The 16,258-nt window shown below is 56.7% G+C and overlaps 1 protein-coding gene and 1 long non-coding RNA gene across 6 annotated transcripts in view; one reads left to right on the top strand and one right to left on the bottom strand.

The window, feature by feature from the left end:
• The window catches only part of FBXL20 (F-box and leucine rich repeat protein 20), a 37,180-nt gene that overhangs the window by 1,500 nt on the left and 19,422 nt on the right, over window positions 1-16,258 (top strand). For 3 of the 5 annotated variants that reach the window (XM_035572047.2, XM_050715504.1, XM_050715505.1), the window contains exon 2: window positions 12,033-12,094. In XM_035572047.2, the coding sequence (XP_035427940.1) occupies window positions 12,033-12,094 (62 nt within the window). Of the gene's footprint in view, window positions 1-7,129; window positions 7,398-7,816; window positions 8,111-12,032; window positions 12,095-16,258 lie in introns of those variants that run through there. The other 2 variants (XM_050715506.1, XM_035572046.2) reach the window with 2 other exon arrangements.
• Window positions 3,619-4,786, bottom strand: LOC118261286 (uncharacterized). Its single transcript, XR_004782376.2, has 2 exons — window positions 4,062-4,786; window positions 3,619-3,831 (listed from the first exon to the last, which is right to left on the bottom strand). It is a non-coding gene; the product is annotated as an uncharacterized LOC118261286 (long non-coding RNA).

Raw genomic sequence — 16,258 nt, 5'->3', positions numbered from 1 at the left:
AGGCACAGCTCGCCGGGGGGAGGCCGGTTGGGGCCCCCAGGACGGGGCGCGTGGTCTTCCGGTGAGCTGCGGGAGCGGGGTCCTGAGCTGCTGCTGCTGGGTTCCAAAATCTGCTCCCGAGTGGCTTTGGTAACGATAAAATACGGTGACGGGGTAGGGGCTGGGCTCCTGGACGGCGGCGCGATGGGGGCTTTCTGGCGTGTGAGCGGCCAGCCCTCCCCGGAGGAACAGGGACTTGTTTCGGACGGAAGGCTGAGCCCCCCTCCCGCCCAGCCCGACAGGAGCCTGTCCCAAACGAGTCCCCTCAGAGCACGGCCGCGCACCGCAGCAAAGCAAACCAAAGAGCAGAACGTCACCCGGCCCGACTCCTGACTCCCGGTGGCGGCGCTTTGATCGGAGCGGGGCCGGGCACGGCGGGGGCTCTGCCTCGTGCGGTGCCCGCCTGCGGTGCCGGCCGAGCTCCGGCCCTAGGAGCCGAGCCGAGAGCAGGGGGTGGCGCTTCCCAGGCCTGTTTGGGGGGGGGGGGTCTGTCAGCCCCTGGTGCCCACCACGGCTTTAATATTTCATCCGCGCGCCCCTGGCGTAGGGCGCAGCTGGAGAGCAGGCGCCTCGCTGCCACCGAGTTGTCACCAAAACAGGACCGAGGCGCAGCTCTTCGGAGCGGACGTGCTCAGGGCCGCTCGGTTTCATCAAGAAAAGAGCCGCTCAGCGCGGGAGCACCCGCACGCCTTCAGGAGTGGTGCTCCCTACAAAAGCGGGCTCCCTCGGGGTCGGGCTGCCAGCATCTTCAGCGCGGACGGATCCTCGCTTTTAGGCTGTCCCCGTGCAGGGAGCTTCTGCCCTGCGAAGCCTCCTTGCACCGAGCCACGCTGCCAGGCGCGAATGGTTACAGTTGGGTTTTCCAGGCCGTGAGCAGCGCGCGCGGTCTCCCCCACGTCCTTAACCGAAAGCAAAACGACAACGAGCGCCGGCCCTGCAGCCTCCTCCGGGAGACGCCGAAACCTCCCGTTAGCAGGAGCCGATTTGGGCTGCGGGCGGCTCTTTACGGGGCAGCGGAAAATCAAAAGTAAACACCGGGGATGTGGCTGAGGAGCGGGCACGTGCGGGGGCCGTGGAAGCCCCGTCGTAGGACAAAGGCATCAATTCCGTGGTTTTGGGGCGTTTTTCTCCTCGGGTTTAGGGTGGTGAATGCCGGGCAGCTCCGACTCCTCCGAATGACCCGCCTCGTTCCTGGGTCTTGCTCGGACTTAGACCTGCCGTGAAATGAGGTGAGCTGAAAGCAGAACGGGAAACTTGGAGTGCCCCAAACCCGAGCTGCCTTCCGATGACCCCGTCTGCGCTCAGAAAACCGAGCTGCGTAACCTCGGTTACCCCAATTCCCTTTCCGAATCCCTTCGGATCCCGGCTCTCAGTGCCTCCGTGTTTCCGCAGGGCTCGGCTTCGCGATGCGGAGCAGATCCTTTTTGGGGCCGTCTTTGTTCCCTTTGCACGGCTGCTCCTGCGCTGGGTCAGGGCTTTGTTATTTCAAGCCACGAGGTTGTGTAAACAGAGGGACCCGGGCAGGGCAGCGGGTAACTCCTTGCGTCCCGCGGTCTCTCGCCTCGCTGTTGGAGCGGGAACGCGCGGCGCCCGGCGCTAGGCTCACCGCGGTGCCTCGCTGCGTGTGGCGAAAGAAAAGAGGAAACGCTGCTGGCGTGGCACGGCGGGGACGCTCGAATCAGAGCAGTTTGGTTTCAGCAGGTGCCTGGTGGTGTGGCTCGTGGGTGGCGAGAACCGTGGTCGATGCCTGCAGTGCAGAATCGGGGTGGGGAGGTGTGAAAGCTGATGTCCGAGCTTTTCCAGTCTCTTGCTGGCTCCCCGGTCCTGTTTGTTATTTTATTTCGGTGTTGCCTTATGCCTCCCTTCCTGTTTTAAGCCAGCGCTCCTGAAGACGGGGACTCTTGGGGCAGACGCCTGACGCAGCGTTCCTTTATTGCCTGCAAAGTTGGGTAGAAGTTGAGGCAAGGAGAGAGAAGCCGCGACCTCTCACCTGTGGCTGAGCCCCGTGCTCCAGCCGAGGGGCTCAGCTGGGTTCGGAACCCAGAGGCGGGTTCGTTGAGCTAAAGGTACTCGGGGCACGCTGTAGGATTAGGCAGGAGCGTGGGGTTTGGAGGAGGGGACTGGGGACTGGGGGGGGGGGGGTCCCAGCTGCTCGGAGTTCCTCCCCTGCGCTCCCCGTGCCGCGTTCGGTGCCGCACGGGGGAACGGCCACGACCACAAAACGGGCTGGGGAAGGGGAAGGCGTTTTGGGAACCTTGCATCCTTTTGTTAAGTGGGGGCAGGATTCGGGCTCCCTGCCCGTGGCGGCTCTGTGCTGGCCGGCCAGGAGCGCGTCCCGGCCGTAATTAGCGCGTCCGGGCCGTAATTAGGCGGAGCAGCAGCTCCCGGAGGAGGATTAGGTGAGCGAGCGCCCGACCTTAGCCTGCGCCACCTGCGAGAGGCGGCGTGGGGGCCGTGGGAGCTGCTGGCCGCTGTGTCCCGCGTGTCCCCGTGTCCTCTTCCTGCTGCTTCCTCTGCCGGGAGCCGCTCGCAGCTCGGGCAGGGGTGGAAGCGTCGAGTTCTCGGCAGGAAAGAGGCAGAAATGCCGCCGCCTGCGTTTCCTCCCCAGCTGCGCGCTGACACCGGGGCAGTGAGGAGCGCCGGACCTGGGTCTGGTCTGCAGGCGGGGGGGGGGGGGGGGTCCTGGCCTCGTTCGTGGGGGGCCCAGCCTCATTTTGGGGGTCTGCGGGGCGCTGCCCGTGGTCTCCTGTGGACTGGGGCCATCGGGAAGCCCCCGGGGCCCTCCAGGGGAGGCGTTGGCCCGTGCCGTGCCCAGCAGGAGCAGGGCTGGCCGGTGTGCGGGGCTCTGCCTCGCTTCGTCGTGGGCGCTGCTAATTGGGGCCTGCACAAGGCAGGTAATTACTGTTTTCGCTGCTGGGTTACCTCCCCGCGGGTTCCATCTGAGTCACCCCGAGACGAGAGCCAAGGTGGTGGCGTCGGGCCCCATCCAGCCGGCGTACGGGGCCGGGGCTGTCGGGGTCGCCCCCTGCCCTCGTCCCGCGCCCCGGCACCATCCTTGGCTCCGTCTGAGCGCTCGTGCCAGGTGTGTCACCGTCTCGCGGGTGACAAAGCCAGCACCGAACAAACTCCAGGCCACAAGCGCGGAGCTGAAGGCAGGGCGCCGAGCAATTTGTTTATCAAATCGGTGTTTGAGTCGGGCTGAGCTTGGGTACGCCCGCGGGGAGCTGGAGGGCTCGCTTCGAGCCTGGAATATTCAAGTGTGACTCTGTAAAAGAAAAATCCATTCAAAAGGTATTTGTAGCAAGCTGCTGACCTGCTAAAATAAGCTGCTAAAGTGGCCAAAGGGAAAAAATAAAGAGTGATACTGGCTGTCTTATGGCGCGGTTCATGGCCACGGCTACGTCCCTGCAAAGCCAGGAAGTCTTTGTCGTATTTATACTCTCCTTTGTTGCTCTTGGATGTTTGTTTTTTATGGTCAACCGTCTATATTTAAAGCTTTAAAGGGTGTGTGTGAGAAAGTAGCATCATTTTAAATCAAATCTATGTAATAGGTCATAAAATACCCAGATGACCACTTGCAGGATGCTGAGGTTTTTAATGGAGCTTAAAAAAAAAAAAAAAAGCGCCGCCCAGAACCACATCTGATGACAGCGTACGTGGTGTTTTTGCTTCTCGCTGTTTTTGCCATCTATTTAAAATGAGATGCCAGCCGCCTTTGACCTCCGCAGCTCTCGGGTGCGCTGCCTGCCCGCGACGCCGTCAGTGCTCCTCATCCAGCTCCAGGCACAACTTCTGGGAGGGACGAAGCCGATGAACCGCGAGCCTCTGCCTCCGGGTGCTGCCCAGCCTCACTGCCGGGACGCCCCGGGGGGCTCCGGGTGGTGCCTTCCAGCCCCAAACCGAAACCCCGCGAGCTTTCGGGTGCAGTTGCGGGCTGCTTTGTTTGTGGGAAGCCGTCCTGGGGCTGGGGCAGGAGAACAACCCAGATGAGCAAAAAGCGCGTGAATGCGCCCTCCTGGTACCTGGCAGCAGCCTGTAGCTGTACAACAGGGTGTAGCGCCCGGCGTTTCCTCCGAAATGGGGTTTCTTGCACCAGATGTCCCCCAGTTTGTCACCAGCGCTGCGTACCCGACTCGAGGCTTTGCCCTCGGGTTGCGGCGCCCTCGCCAGCCCCCTGCTGCGCTCCGGTGCCGGGGCTGCGCAGCAGGCAGCTCTCTGGGGTCCGTTTCTGTAGGGCTTCACCGATTCTCTCATCGCTCTCACGCTCCCAGCGCTGCCAAATTAAGAAAAAAAAAAAGGCCATTAATTATTTTAACCCTGGTCCTGGGTGCGGGTGCCTCTCAGGCTGCGCCCCCTGCGCCCCGTCCGCTCCTCGCTGCCCAGCTCCCTAGCGTGCCGGTGAGGACGAAGCGCTCCGGCGGCGTGCGCCGAGTAAACTGCACATCGAGCTATTTTTAGGGAGATTAAGCCCGTAATCAGCCGTTGCCGGCCGGGGTCTAGCTCGTAGCTTCTCGTTGCTGCTTAGTCACGGCCGTGGCCGGAGCCAGGCGGGCGCTGGCGGTGCCGCGGGAGCTGCCCCGGCGCGGTGGCGGAGCTCGGCGCGGCAGCGCCTTTGTTCGGCAGCCAGCCGTCTTCCTTGGAGACTTCGCACCGATGGAGCTGGATGGGATAAAATAAAACTTGCTGTGTAACCGCGGGCTGGCAGCAGAATTCCCCCGGTGTGGACGCGTGCGCGCGCACAGCCCCGCGCTCTGCGGCGCGTGCCGAGGAGCCGCGGCTGTCGCCTCACACGGCGTTTCTCTGCCGCACGGCGAGTTCTCGGTGCCCCTGGCGAGGCTCAGCCTGCCCCAGCCTCTGCTTCCCCTGAGCCCCGTGCTGGGGAGGGGGGACTGGAGGGGTACCCCAAGCGTGCCGGTGATGCTGCGGGTGCCTCCGCCCTGTAGCAGCGCTGGATTTTTTTTTCAGAAGAGCAGAACCAGAGGCGAGGTGTTGGTGCACGCTGGCAGCGTCTGTAAGAAGTCGCTTCGGAGCTTTGCTGAGCTTTTCCTGCAAAGCAGGCACACAATGGGTTCCACGTCTTGGTTTTTATGCTCAGCTTTTTTTTTTTCTTTTACTACCTTCGAGTTGTGTGTGATGCTCTAGGTGTGACGTGCGTCCTGCCGCCTTTCGGTGGCTCTCCTGGGCTCGTTCATCTCCGTGTGGCCGTGATAAAAACCTCCGGTACCTCTAGGCTTCTTGGGGGGGGGGTCCAGCAGCTGGGGAGCCCCAGCACCTCCCAGGGCACCTCTGACTCACCAGCGCTTAAACTCCTGGCATGAATTTGCACAGATGTTTTGTTTCTTTCCTTTCAGAGCAGCAAAAAGTTCCCTCGCAGCTCCGAGGGGTGATCTCAGAAATGTCTCAGCACAGCCTGGGGAGGGATGTGGACTGGCAGAACGCACCAGCTGCCTTTGCAATCCCTAATTTACGGTGGCAACTGTTGATTCCCCACCTTTCCTAGCTTAAAAACAATTTCCAGGATGCATTATTTATCCCCTAATAGTTGCAGTCTGGTTTCCGCCTTGGTTTTAATCACTTAATTTCCTGCGCTGGCGAGCGGCCGGGGAGGCTCTGGCCAGCGTGTGCGGGTGGACCGGGGGTGCCGAGCTTCAGGTCCAAGCAGCAGCTACACCTTCAGCCCCGGCGAAGCACGCGGTTGTCTTCCTCCTTTGTAAGGCTGCTCCGAAGAGGTTGTCTTGCACCAGTTCCTGCTAAACAAATCGCAGCATTAAAAAATGATATTTATGAATATTTCACAGATCTGAAGAGGGTGTGCTTTTAAATTCTGCGTCTGTTCTGCGGTGCTTGCTTTATATCGAGACACGAAACGCTTCCTGAGAACCCGATGCCGATGGTGTTTGTGCTTGCTTTCAGGAATATTTATAGCTGTAATTTCCTGCTGAGCACCTGGACGGACACGTCTCCTGCTCCCTGCGGTCACAGGGCTGGGGGGTTGGTTTGTCCGTCGTCTGCACCGACCTGAGCCTGTGCCACCTTTTGCGGGTGCTCCCTGGGCTGGTCAGGATTTTGGGGCTCTCAGGCGCACCCCATGTTCTGGGCTGGTGTGAACGTTAGGGCAGAAAGCCCCCGGTCCCATGTACGAGTGCTTCTGCTGCCCCTTGCAGCGCTAAATTCCGTGAAGCTCCCAACAACCGGTGTCCCTTTTTCTCCGCTGAGCTTTAGGAGAAAAATGTTTGAGTCCAAAGTCCGCGTCCAGGCTGGCGCCGGGTGCTCAGGTGTCGGCTGGGCTCGGCACAGATGCTTCTGGAGTTAGGGCTTGGGAGATTTTTTTAGTTATAAATTATTTATTTGGGAGCACTGAGGAGCACGCGGAGGGGATGGAGCATCCGACCTCGTCGGTGTCCCTAACGGTGGGCGCTTCTGTGCGGGAACGAGTCCTGCAAAGGGTCAGGCTGAGAGCGAAGGAGTCCTCGTGGCCAACCTTTACTTCTTACGTCAGTGAATTCCCCGGGGTTTGCCGAGGAGGCAGGATTCCTGCTGTGCCAGGCTGTCACGCCGTGTGTGTCCAGGTAGGTCCTGGCCTTCCAGCCTCCGGGCACCCCAGCCTCTGTCTGGGGTATGGCACGTCCGCTCCGTCCTTTTTGCTCCTCGCCTCCTCCGTGGGCAAACTTCTCAGGAACAAAGCGCTGGGGAAATGCTGGTGTTGGTCAGCGCCAGGCAAGGCGGCCGGGTATCTCTTTGTGTCTGATCTGCACTTTTCTGGGGAAAAGAAATGTCCCTGCCGCTGTTCTAGCGGCGAGTCTTTTTTTGGTATGTCAGGCGGGTTTGCTGTTGTTCGCTAAAAATGCAGCCAACGAGTTCAGAGTTGCTTACAGAGAAATGTTTGGAATATTTAGAGCAATGTAAAATGAAACGTGCTTTGTGTTCTCCAGCTGAATATTCCTCATTTACTTCCAGTAAACTGTAAGTGCTGTAACAACTCCGTTAAAGACTTCTCAAGTGTCTTTTTCCGATTGCAAAAAAGGGAAAACCAAAGCTCCGGTTCCCCGTGGGCACGCCCAGCCCTTCCCAGGGGAACAGCAGCACCCCTGCCAGATGCGGCGCCTGCAGGCAAGCCTCGAACCCTGCTGCCAGCCCCGCGCCTCCTCCAGGCCCCCCCCGTGGGCAGGGGGCAGCCCGGTGCCAGGGGCTTTCTGTGGGTCTGGGGGGCAGGAGCTCAAAAGTTCGATGGGCAGAGACTTAAAATCCTCAAAGTGAGCAGGAAGCTCGCTCTCGGCGGAGGAGCTTGTCCTCGCTCTTGCAGACTGAAGCAGCCTGATGCTGGAGCCTCCTCCCTTAGTGCAGCTTCTTTTTCCCAGGTGGGAATGTCTAAAATGCGGGGCAGTGGGGGCTTCCTGGGAGGAGCTGTTGGCTCTGCCAGCTTCCAGCATCACCCTGGCCGGTACGACACGCGGTGTGTTACGGGGAGAAGATGCACGGTGGCTCCGAGCATGGTGTGGGGCTGAGTCCTGCGCTCGTACGGCTCCCGGAGCGAGGCTGAGCCGGGCTGCTCAGGGGCCCAACGGGTGGCTGCAGGGATGACACAACGTCCTGCTTTGTCTTCCAGCTCAAATAATCCGTGCCTGCTTCGGGTTGCTTCACTTGGGGCTTGCGTCAGCTGTTGGTCACATCCTTCTCTGCATGTGTGCCGAGCACGGGGCATACCTGGGTGTCTCTCGTGCAGGGCCGTCGGTAATTACACGCTGTCATCGCCGCACGCCCGGCTGCGAAGGGCTGTCACCTTGCTCCTGCGCTGATGTCACACACCGTGACCCAGTTGGGATTCCTGTGCCCCACGATGAGTGCTTGACATGACCGGTGCTCAATGGCAACTCCTCTGCACCGCCAGCAGAGCCTCTCAGCGGGTGGATCCCCTCCTGCTGGTGCTGTGGGGGGCGCTTGCAGGCTGCTGCAGGACTCCCCCGAGGAACAGCCAGCTTGCAAAACGTCCAATATTCTGAAAGGGCAAGCAAAGAGTTACTAAAATAAAAAGACAATGGAGTGTTGTGCTCAGGGACTTCGATGTGAGGCGGTAAGAAGGACATTTTTCGGACGCTTTTGTCCTTTCTGTGTTCGTAAGCTCGCTCAGTCTGAGTGCTGCTGGGTGGCAGCGCCCTGGGGAGAGGCAGAGCAGAGCCCGAAAACACATCCCAGCAGCTCTGGCTTTGCTTCCTGACCTCTGCGTCCTCATCTTTGGGGCGTCTAATTGCTGTGCGAGAGAGCAGGAAAGGGTGATTGAATTTGGGGGCACCTGGTGAGTCCGTGTGAAGGACTGGTGGCCGGACGGGGAATGGTCTTCTCGCTGCTGGCTCCTGGGGCTGCCTGCTCCTCGCCACCGTGCCGTGCAGGCACCTGGGGTGCACCTCGGTCCTGCCTGCACCAACCTGCACTCAACCGAGCCACCTGCTTGTAATTCCCCTTTTATTGCCCTGTAAATGTAAGCGGTGCATTAACGTCCTAATTGGCTTGCTAGATAAAGGATTGACTTAAGGATTAAATCTCCCAGTTTCATCATTTCTTTGGGCTCGTGGAGGTGCTGCTGAACACTGAAGTTGCAATTAAATGGATTTTGTTCGTTCTCCCTTCTGAGCCCCTGTTGGAAGGGGGAAGCGTTTCCACTGACAGGACGCTGAAACGTGCGCGCCAAATACCTGCAGGGCTGTAGCACATCTTTCATTGTAAAGCTGCTGCCAGCAGACATCAGCCCTGGAAAACTCTGCGGGTTCTGCACGTTTTCCAGCCTTGGTAGAAGAACTGGATGGTGCGGGGGCGGCAGGAAGAGTAAATCTGAACTGTTACCGACCAAGTGCTGTGTGTGACCGGCCCTTCTGCCACCTGCGGACGTGGCTCTGAAGATCCCAGGAAGAGATTATCTGAAATAACTGGGATTTGCAGCACTCTCCACTTCGAATTTTGTCCAGCTCTGGAGTTTTGGCAGGACATATCTCCCTTAGCCTTGCAGCAGGCCACGACCACCACCTGTACCGGTTTAACACAAGCCTTAAAGCCTAACGCGTGCTTCCACGGCGTTTGTTCTGGATCGGTCCCTCCTGTTCTAGCTAGAAAAGACGTTGCTTTAGGTTAAGACGCTGCGTCAGTGATGGTAATCTCGTGAAAATAAATCTTTGGGTTACATTCTACCACAGGCAAAAGTCTCCTGACCTGCCAGGCCCATGTACGTCGTCACTGTGGGGACTGCCCAGAGAGGAAAAGCTCTGGGCAGCTGAGCTTTGTGGTACATGCAGACTGCTAAATTTATGTGAGAAGTGTATATTTTTCTATATCCTGTCAAGAACAACTTATTCTACTGAATAACACCTGGCGTTAAAGGACGTCAAGGGAAAGGTTTGTCTCTAGAAATAGTTTTGAAGGCCTGGAAGCCTGGAATAGGCTCTTAACATTTTCAGGCTCGCTTGGTTCTTGTGCAGCTCACCCAAAGGGCTCGCTCCATGGGTGCACCGAGCTGGCCACAGGGTCCCAGCCCATCCTCGCCCGGCCTCTTGTCCTCCCCACAGCGGAGGAGTAAAAAAATTCAAGAAGCTGTCTGCAGTAGCACGGGGCTGCCTGTGAACATCCCTGATGGACGATTCCGGCTAACGATGGGCACGGCGACTGCCTGGGTTCTTGCAGTGAGATGGGAATTCAGCCCAAGCCGTGCTGCCCGTGCCGGTGAGGCCTTGCTGCTGCTGGGGTCTGTTTTAACGCTTCCTGTTCTCTTCCAGTCCGGTTCCTCTTTGGAAGCGCCCGACCCCGATCAGATCTGGTCCTTGAATGTCTCCCCCTGTTTTTTTGAAGGGGGCGGAGGGCGCTGGCTCGGTTGTCAGACTTGGCCTGGACAATAATGGGAAGGAGAGGACAGATAGGCCTATTTACTATTGTTCTTGTAACTGGGGGCAGAAGAATCACACTCATTTTCCCATGAATCATTCCCCTGCCTCTGCGTTGCTCTTTCGTTAGCGCTTTCTCCAGAATTTCCTCCGTTTCCCAGCTGATCAAGCAAGCCACCTAATGACGATGGGATCCCAGAGCTCAGCACCATGGATCCCATCCCGGTGCGGCAGGGGACCCGCGGGCACGGGACGTGCTGCTGCCAGGCCCCGTGGTGTGCCTCAGCCGGGCAGCGGCAGCGCTTCCCTCCTGGTTAATCTGCAAAAGGGGCTGAGAAGTCGCCCGTCGTCTCGTGGGCCATTTAGGACTTGCTAACTTGTGATATCTGCTGGTGGGAAGCGCTAAAAGCGTCTGCGGGGGAGAACGACACCTCTCGTCTGCGTGACATTTGGGGAGGGAACGCTGAGAGTTCACGGCCCACTTCAGCAGCGCGCTTCGGTACCTCCAGATAATGAAAAGGAAAAAGCAAACCGTGGTTCAGAGCAGCTTTCGAGTTTCGCTCTGGCTCCAAGGGCATTGTCGTGTTCCTGTAATGGTGGAATCATCCTGGGATAGCCGCTGTGCTATCACCAGCCGTGCTCAAAGGCATCGCGGCAGCACGTCGGCTCCTCACGCTGCGCTCCGCTGTCCTGCTGCTGGAGCTGGGCAGCTGTTGCCTCCCATCGGGGCCTCACACCGAGCCCCATAAGCCACTAAGCCCTTACTTTCCTTTTTTAACTCTTAATCTGATCCTCTGCCACTTAAGTGACCTGGCTGGGGCTGGTTTTGTCTGCGTCGTGTGCCTGCAACCCGACTGATTTGGATTCGGAGCACTGCCTCGGCTGGTGGGAAGCAGCCTGCTCAGCCCGTAGTCCAGTAGCAGTTGTTACCAGGTGTGTAGCTCAGGAGGACCAGCTCTTAGTTCTCCAGGAGGCTGAAGGGAACCTTTATTAATATTAAAGCTCCTTCTCGTTCGCTGTCAGTGCTGGGGATGTTGGAGGCACGCCTCCAAGCGGAGCGAGGTGCTGCCGCTCGCAGAGCACTCTAATCATTCCTCCCACAGGCAGGAGCGTGTGGAGGCTTTCTGTTTGTTTGGTTTTTCACCATGGCAAGACTATACAAAGTCTTTTAAATATATGTTGGTACGCCTTAAGAAACAAATGAGGCTTGGCAGTTTGTTTGTTTTTTTGGACTCCTTGGGGAAGAGAAGTTTCTCGCGCTCTTACAGCTTGTGAGCTGCTTTAGCTGGTCAGAGGGTCCCATCCCGGACGGGTCCCATCCTGGACTGCTTCCATCCCTGGCCACTTTGCTGCTTGTTTGCGTGAAATAGCTTATGGGATACAACGAAGCTCTGGGTTCAGGTCCTTGGAGAACACAGTTCTTTCCCAGAATCGCCTCTCCTCCTGACACAGTACCGAAGATCATGCCACTCTAAGCCGTGCTTCAGGATTGCAAGAAATTCTGTTCGCCTTTCTCCCCAGGGCTCCTGAGAGCTGTGTGAGCGCTGTAATGCAGCCTCATTAGGCTCCTCTTCATCAGCCCTCTGCTTCCTTTCGGGCTGCAGAAACCAGCCCTGCCGTGCTGACATCCTCAGCCTCCATTTGGTAGATTTAGAGCTGCTCGGTTGTTCCTGTCGCTGCCCTTTCCTCCAACCCGTTCCCCACATGCTTGTTCGTGTCGTTGCGTCGCGGTTCTGAACTGAACGTGAAGGTTTGCCTTGGCAGGGCTGTGGCACACCACCTAGAGTGGTGTGGTTGCTGCTGTGTTCCTGTAGGCAGTGCCAGCTCACAAGTACCCACCAATTACCATTCACATTAACAAATAAATAAAACTCTCCGTTCATACTTAATCTGCCAATCCACCCAGTGTTTTGGGGCCATTTGAAAAACCACGTGGGGTGTAATATTAGCTATGGTCTAATCCAGGAGTTTGAAGAGTTGAGCACAAAATTTACCTTTGGAGAATTTATTGGGCTGATGTCTCTGGAAACGGCCTCGTTAACCAGCAGTTTCTTCCCTAGAGCAAAGGAGGTTTTGTTTCCTTAATGAAAATATATGGCTAAAATGTTGAATTGTTTTTGTTTACAGATGTTCTCAAACAATGACGAAGCTGTGATCAACAAAAAACTTCCAAAAGAGCTGCTGCTTCGGTAAGCCTTCTTGATTTGTATTTCAGCTGTGTTTTGTTATTTGCAGCCAGGAGCTGGTTTTGCTGGTATGCTCGTAAATCACGAGCCTGGATTGGGTCATTTACAAAGCCATGGACAAACAGAAGCAGATCAAAGGTCTGCATCAGTGGCAGTTTATGCTAAATGTTATTAGGGCTTGTTTTTAAAATGTTAAATTAATTTGCTGGTCACCTGTTTTGTAGATGGAAGAACTGTAGGACTAGTCAGGCCCTTAATGAAAAGAGATGTAAGTATAGGGTAATGTGTAGAACAGGATTCTGCCCATCTCTGGCAAGTGCTACGTTTAAATAAAAATTCCAAATAAAAAGTTCAGCACCTGGCAGAATGGTCCTGTTGGCCAGGATCAAAGGGGTGAGGCTCGGGGGATGCGGGTATGCAGCTCTGCCTGCTCCCCGTGCTGCCCTTCACTCGCACGCACCCCTGCATACGATTTGCAGCTTGCATTCTCAGCACAGGAGCAGCACGACGGATGATGTGTGGCTGGCTCGGCCCTCCGTTCAGCATCTTGAAGCAAAGTCTTGCTCGTCAGTGCTTCGAGCTGAGATGCGAGACTGTAAACGGTGACACGCAATTGTAGGTGGTGGCTTGAATTATTAACACGAACAAAATTCTCGAGCTGCAAGAAACTGTGCAGCACTGTCAACGTTTAATGGCGATAAAAGCCTGGGGAGAAGAGCTCTGGCACAAGAAACAGCTCCTAGCTCACTCGTGAAATAAAGTGAATAGGAAAAAAATATATTGACTTTCTCTTTTGGCCACACTGTCTCCTCTATTTTCTGTAGCAGTATCTCTAGTTGGATTCAGCTACTTCTATGCCAGTATTACTCACCCAAAAGCCAAAAAAAAAAGCAAAGGCTGTTGGGACGGAGTTTAACTGAGGATGTGCACGGACCTCGGGGGCAGCGGTCTGCGGGCGCTGGGCTCCCCCGTGGCAGGACCTTGCTGGAGTGTGGGTGAGATTCTGGCAGCTTGGTCAAAGTGACCAGGGAGCACTTGGGCATCAGCCTAATTTGGGTGGCGTTGAGGAACATCGCTGGATGGCTGGAGGAGGATTTGTGGTGAGCGAGGGAAGCTCCTGTGCCCCGCGGGAGCTCGGTCAGTGCAAACCCGTGGCTGGGTTCTCAGCAGTGCATGCACTTCTGCAGCATGGGAACGCTTTGGGGTCTTGCCTTGCTATCACCGATCATCCCAACGTGCTGTAGGAAGAGCACTCAGGATCGTGTGGAACCTAGGGAAAATCAGGAGATGGAGTTTATAAATGTTAAAGTTCATAAGTAATAGTTTTGAGAGTTGGAATTCACTGTTAGCATACTGTGAAAATTAATTAGTGTGGATCGACAGTACAGCCTTTGAAAGAGAAACTTGGATGCATTTATCTGCAGGAATCTCCTGTAAATGAGCATCGCTGTCTACAAAACAAAGACTTATGTGTTTAAGCAGTGCTGCTGCGTAAAGGCTTGTTCTCTGGCGTGTTCGTTCTGCAGATGGCATTGATGTCTCATGTATGTGGTTGCAAAGTGGAAAGCTGTACTTGAGCAAAATAAAGAGTAGGAGGATATGCGAGAGGTGAACAGCAGTCTTTGTCACGCCCCATGACAGAGAAGTGTGCAGCTCCAGTAACGCTCTTGACTGGGAGGATGGGGTGGACGTGTAAAGCACCCGCGAGGCCGACCTCAGGAACCATTCGTGCTTCAGCTGTCATGTCCTGCCCGCCGTGTTGCTGGCACACAGCGATGGTTTTGTCTGAGCAGCACTCTTAAACAAAGCTGTCCTGCAGCACCTGGGGCCAGAGACCAGCTGATGGCCCCAAGCCTTGTCCTAACACTGCTGTACCTGCCTCAGCCTTGTGTGCTCCTGCCTGCTGGGCTTCTAGGGACTTGTGCATGAGCTTCATGCTCTTAAAAATAAGCCAGAGCAGGAAAAAGCAGAATTCTGCTGGCTGTCTCTGTTACTTCGGTGCTGCCAGCTCCTCTCTGGGTGGCTCTGGTTGGGTCCCTTCCCCTGGTTTCCATCCACCATGGCCTGCCCCACAGCTGTGTCCCCTCCGTTGCCGGCCAGGCCTGGGCCTTGAGGCGCCACTGGTGCCCACTGCTCTCAGCGTGGCGTGGGGCTGCTGAACTGCTGTGCCTGTGGGGTGAGGTGGCCTCGGGAGCCGTCCATGTCCCCTCTGGGTGGTGGGCAGGCCGGACCAGGCCTCTCCTGGCGTAAGCAGCTTTTGCTCCAGCTCCACGTCCTGACCTCTGCCTGGCATCATTGCTTGGAGCTCTGAATCTGCCCAGGGCGAGGAGGTGGCGGAGAGGCCATGGGGACACCCATTGTGCCCCCTCCCGGTCAGCCCACTGCTAAAACGGGAAAGGAGAGAAATTCAGCTTGAGCAGTGGGCCACTGGCGCTGGTGGTTTTGGAAGGTGAAGGTCCAGGCTGGCTCACCCCAGAGCCTGCAGCTGCCAGGCACCTCATCAGTCTTGGCCCTAATCTAATTAGAGCGGCAGTGGGAAAGCGAGGAGCCCTTACAAAATCCGCAGTGGATTAAGAGGTTGAAACCTGAAAAATGCTCCAGCCGCAGTGTGTTTTAGCTAAATTGTCTGCTGCCGGGCTGTTCGGGCAAGGCCTGTCCTTGCAGCGTGTTCCAAAGCCTGCTTGGCCCTGCTGCCTCGTCACTGCCTGCAGCGAGCTGCTTTGCAGTAGGATACTTTGATCTGATGTGGTGCCAGGCCTGTCTAACTCCCCTTGGGAGTGCTCGGTCTGCCTTCACCTTTGGTCACCACTCGATGCTGAAGTGACCGGTGAGGGTTATTTTCTTACTGTTGGCTCCGATGAGCAGAAAGGCGAGAGGAGAGCGGTCAGCTGCGATCGCCCAGCTCCATGCCTGCTGCCCGACGAAGGCAGAGCCAGGAAGCCATTATTCAGGCAGCGCTCTTCAACCTGCTGCTGCTTACTTTTTTCTGCTTTCTTTCACCAGAGAAGCAGAATCTGAGCAGAGCAGCAGATATATTTGCTAAGGTTCTGGTGCCTTGGAACAGTCCCAAGGGGACGGCTGCTTTCTGGTGCCCTGCTATTGCTGTGTCTGGAGCTGATGGTTTTCATCCAGATTTCCTGTCAGCCCAGGATGCTGCCTTGTTGTCAGGCTTGTAATTATTTCAAGTGACTGTGTAGGTTACTTTGCTTTGCTTTATCCTGTGCAGATTGCTGAAAAGAACCCCAGTGCTCATGCCCCTTGCTGTACTCGTGTTGGACAAAGGCGTCTGCCCGGTCACTGCTAGGGCAAGCAGCTTGGTGGTGGAATTTGGGGTGGTTTGATGTTCCCCAGGAGCTCCTCGGAGAAGCAGCAGCCTGTCCTTGGGGCTGTTTTACAGAACTTGAGGCCGTTGTGCCTGCGGGACTTGAGCTGTGCTCCTGCTGCTCCCAGCAGTTCGCGTGAGGGCTGAGGCTGGAGCCAGCTCTGAGGCAGCAGAACCACGCAGCAGCGTGGCCCTGCTGCTGGAAGAGTGATTTTTTTGCAGCACATTCTGCTGAGTCACTGGCTAATATTCCCCAGCAAACATCAGAGTAGTGCAGAAATGAGAAATGCTCTCAGGCTTTTCAGAGCAGAAGTCCCCAAATCCTGTTGGGGTCTGTGGGTTTTCTGCTGAGGTGCTGTGCGGGCTGCCACCCCAGCGCCCGGAGCAGCAGAATTTCTCCTTCCCCTCGGAGAGTTCAGCCTCACAGCGAGCAGGAGGGTGGGCTGTGCGTCCCAGGAGCCCTCCAGCAGCAGGGGAGCTCCTGGCAAAGCTCAGAAATGTGAGCTTGGGAGGTGAGGGGCAAGCGTTCAGTGCTGGCATCCCTTCTGCTGTGTGGGCAGGCTGGGAAGGGAGGAGCAGGAAGCAGAAAAGAATTTGGCCCTGACAGAGGGATGAGGGGGTTATTAATAGCCTGGGATTTCCATGGAGAAAGCGATTTTAATGAAAATATAGAAGTGTGCCTAGTTATTGACTTAGCCGCTGTTCCCATGGAGGTGGTTTTTGTGCTCCTGTGCTGGGAATCCAGGGTAAAAGTAGGAATTTTCCCCAGCTTCTATCACTTCCACAGGCTTTCCTTGTATTGTTGTTTGTTCATATTGTGCTAAATAAATCCTCAGCGCTTGCAT

Source organism: Cygnus atratus, chromosome 25, assembly GCF_013377495.2.
Source record: "Cygnus atratus isolate AKBS03 ecotype Queensland, Australia chromosome 25, CAtr_DNAZoo_HiC_assembly, whole genome shotgun sequence".
NCBI lineage: Eukaryota > Metazoa > Chordata > Aves > Anseriformes > Anatidae > Cygnus > Cygnus atratus.
Note: the sequence above shows the minus strand (reverse complement) of the source record. Positions and strands in the feature narration are given on the sequence as shown.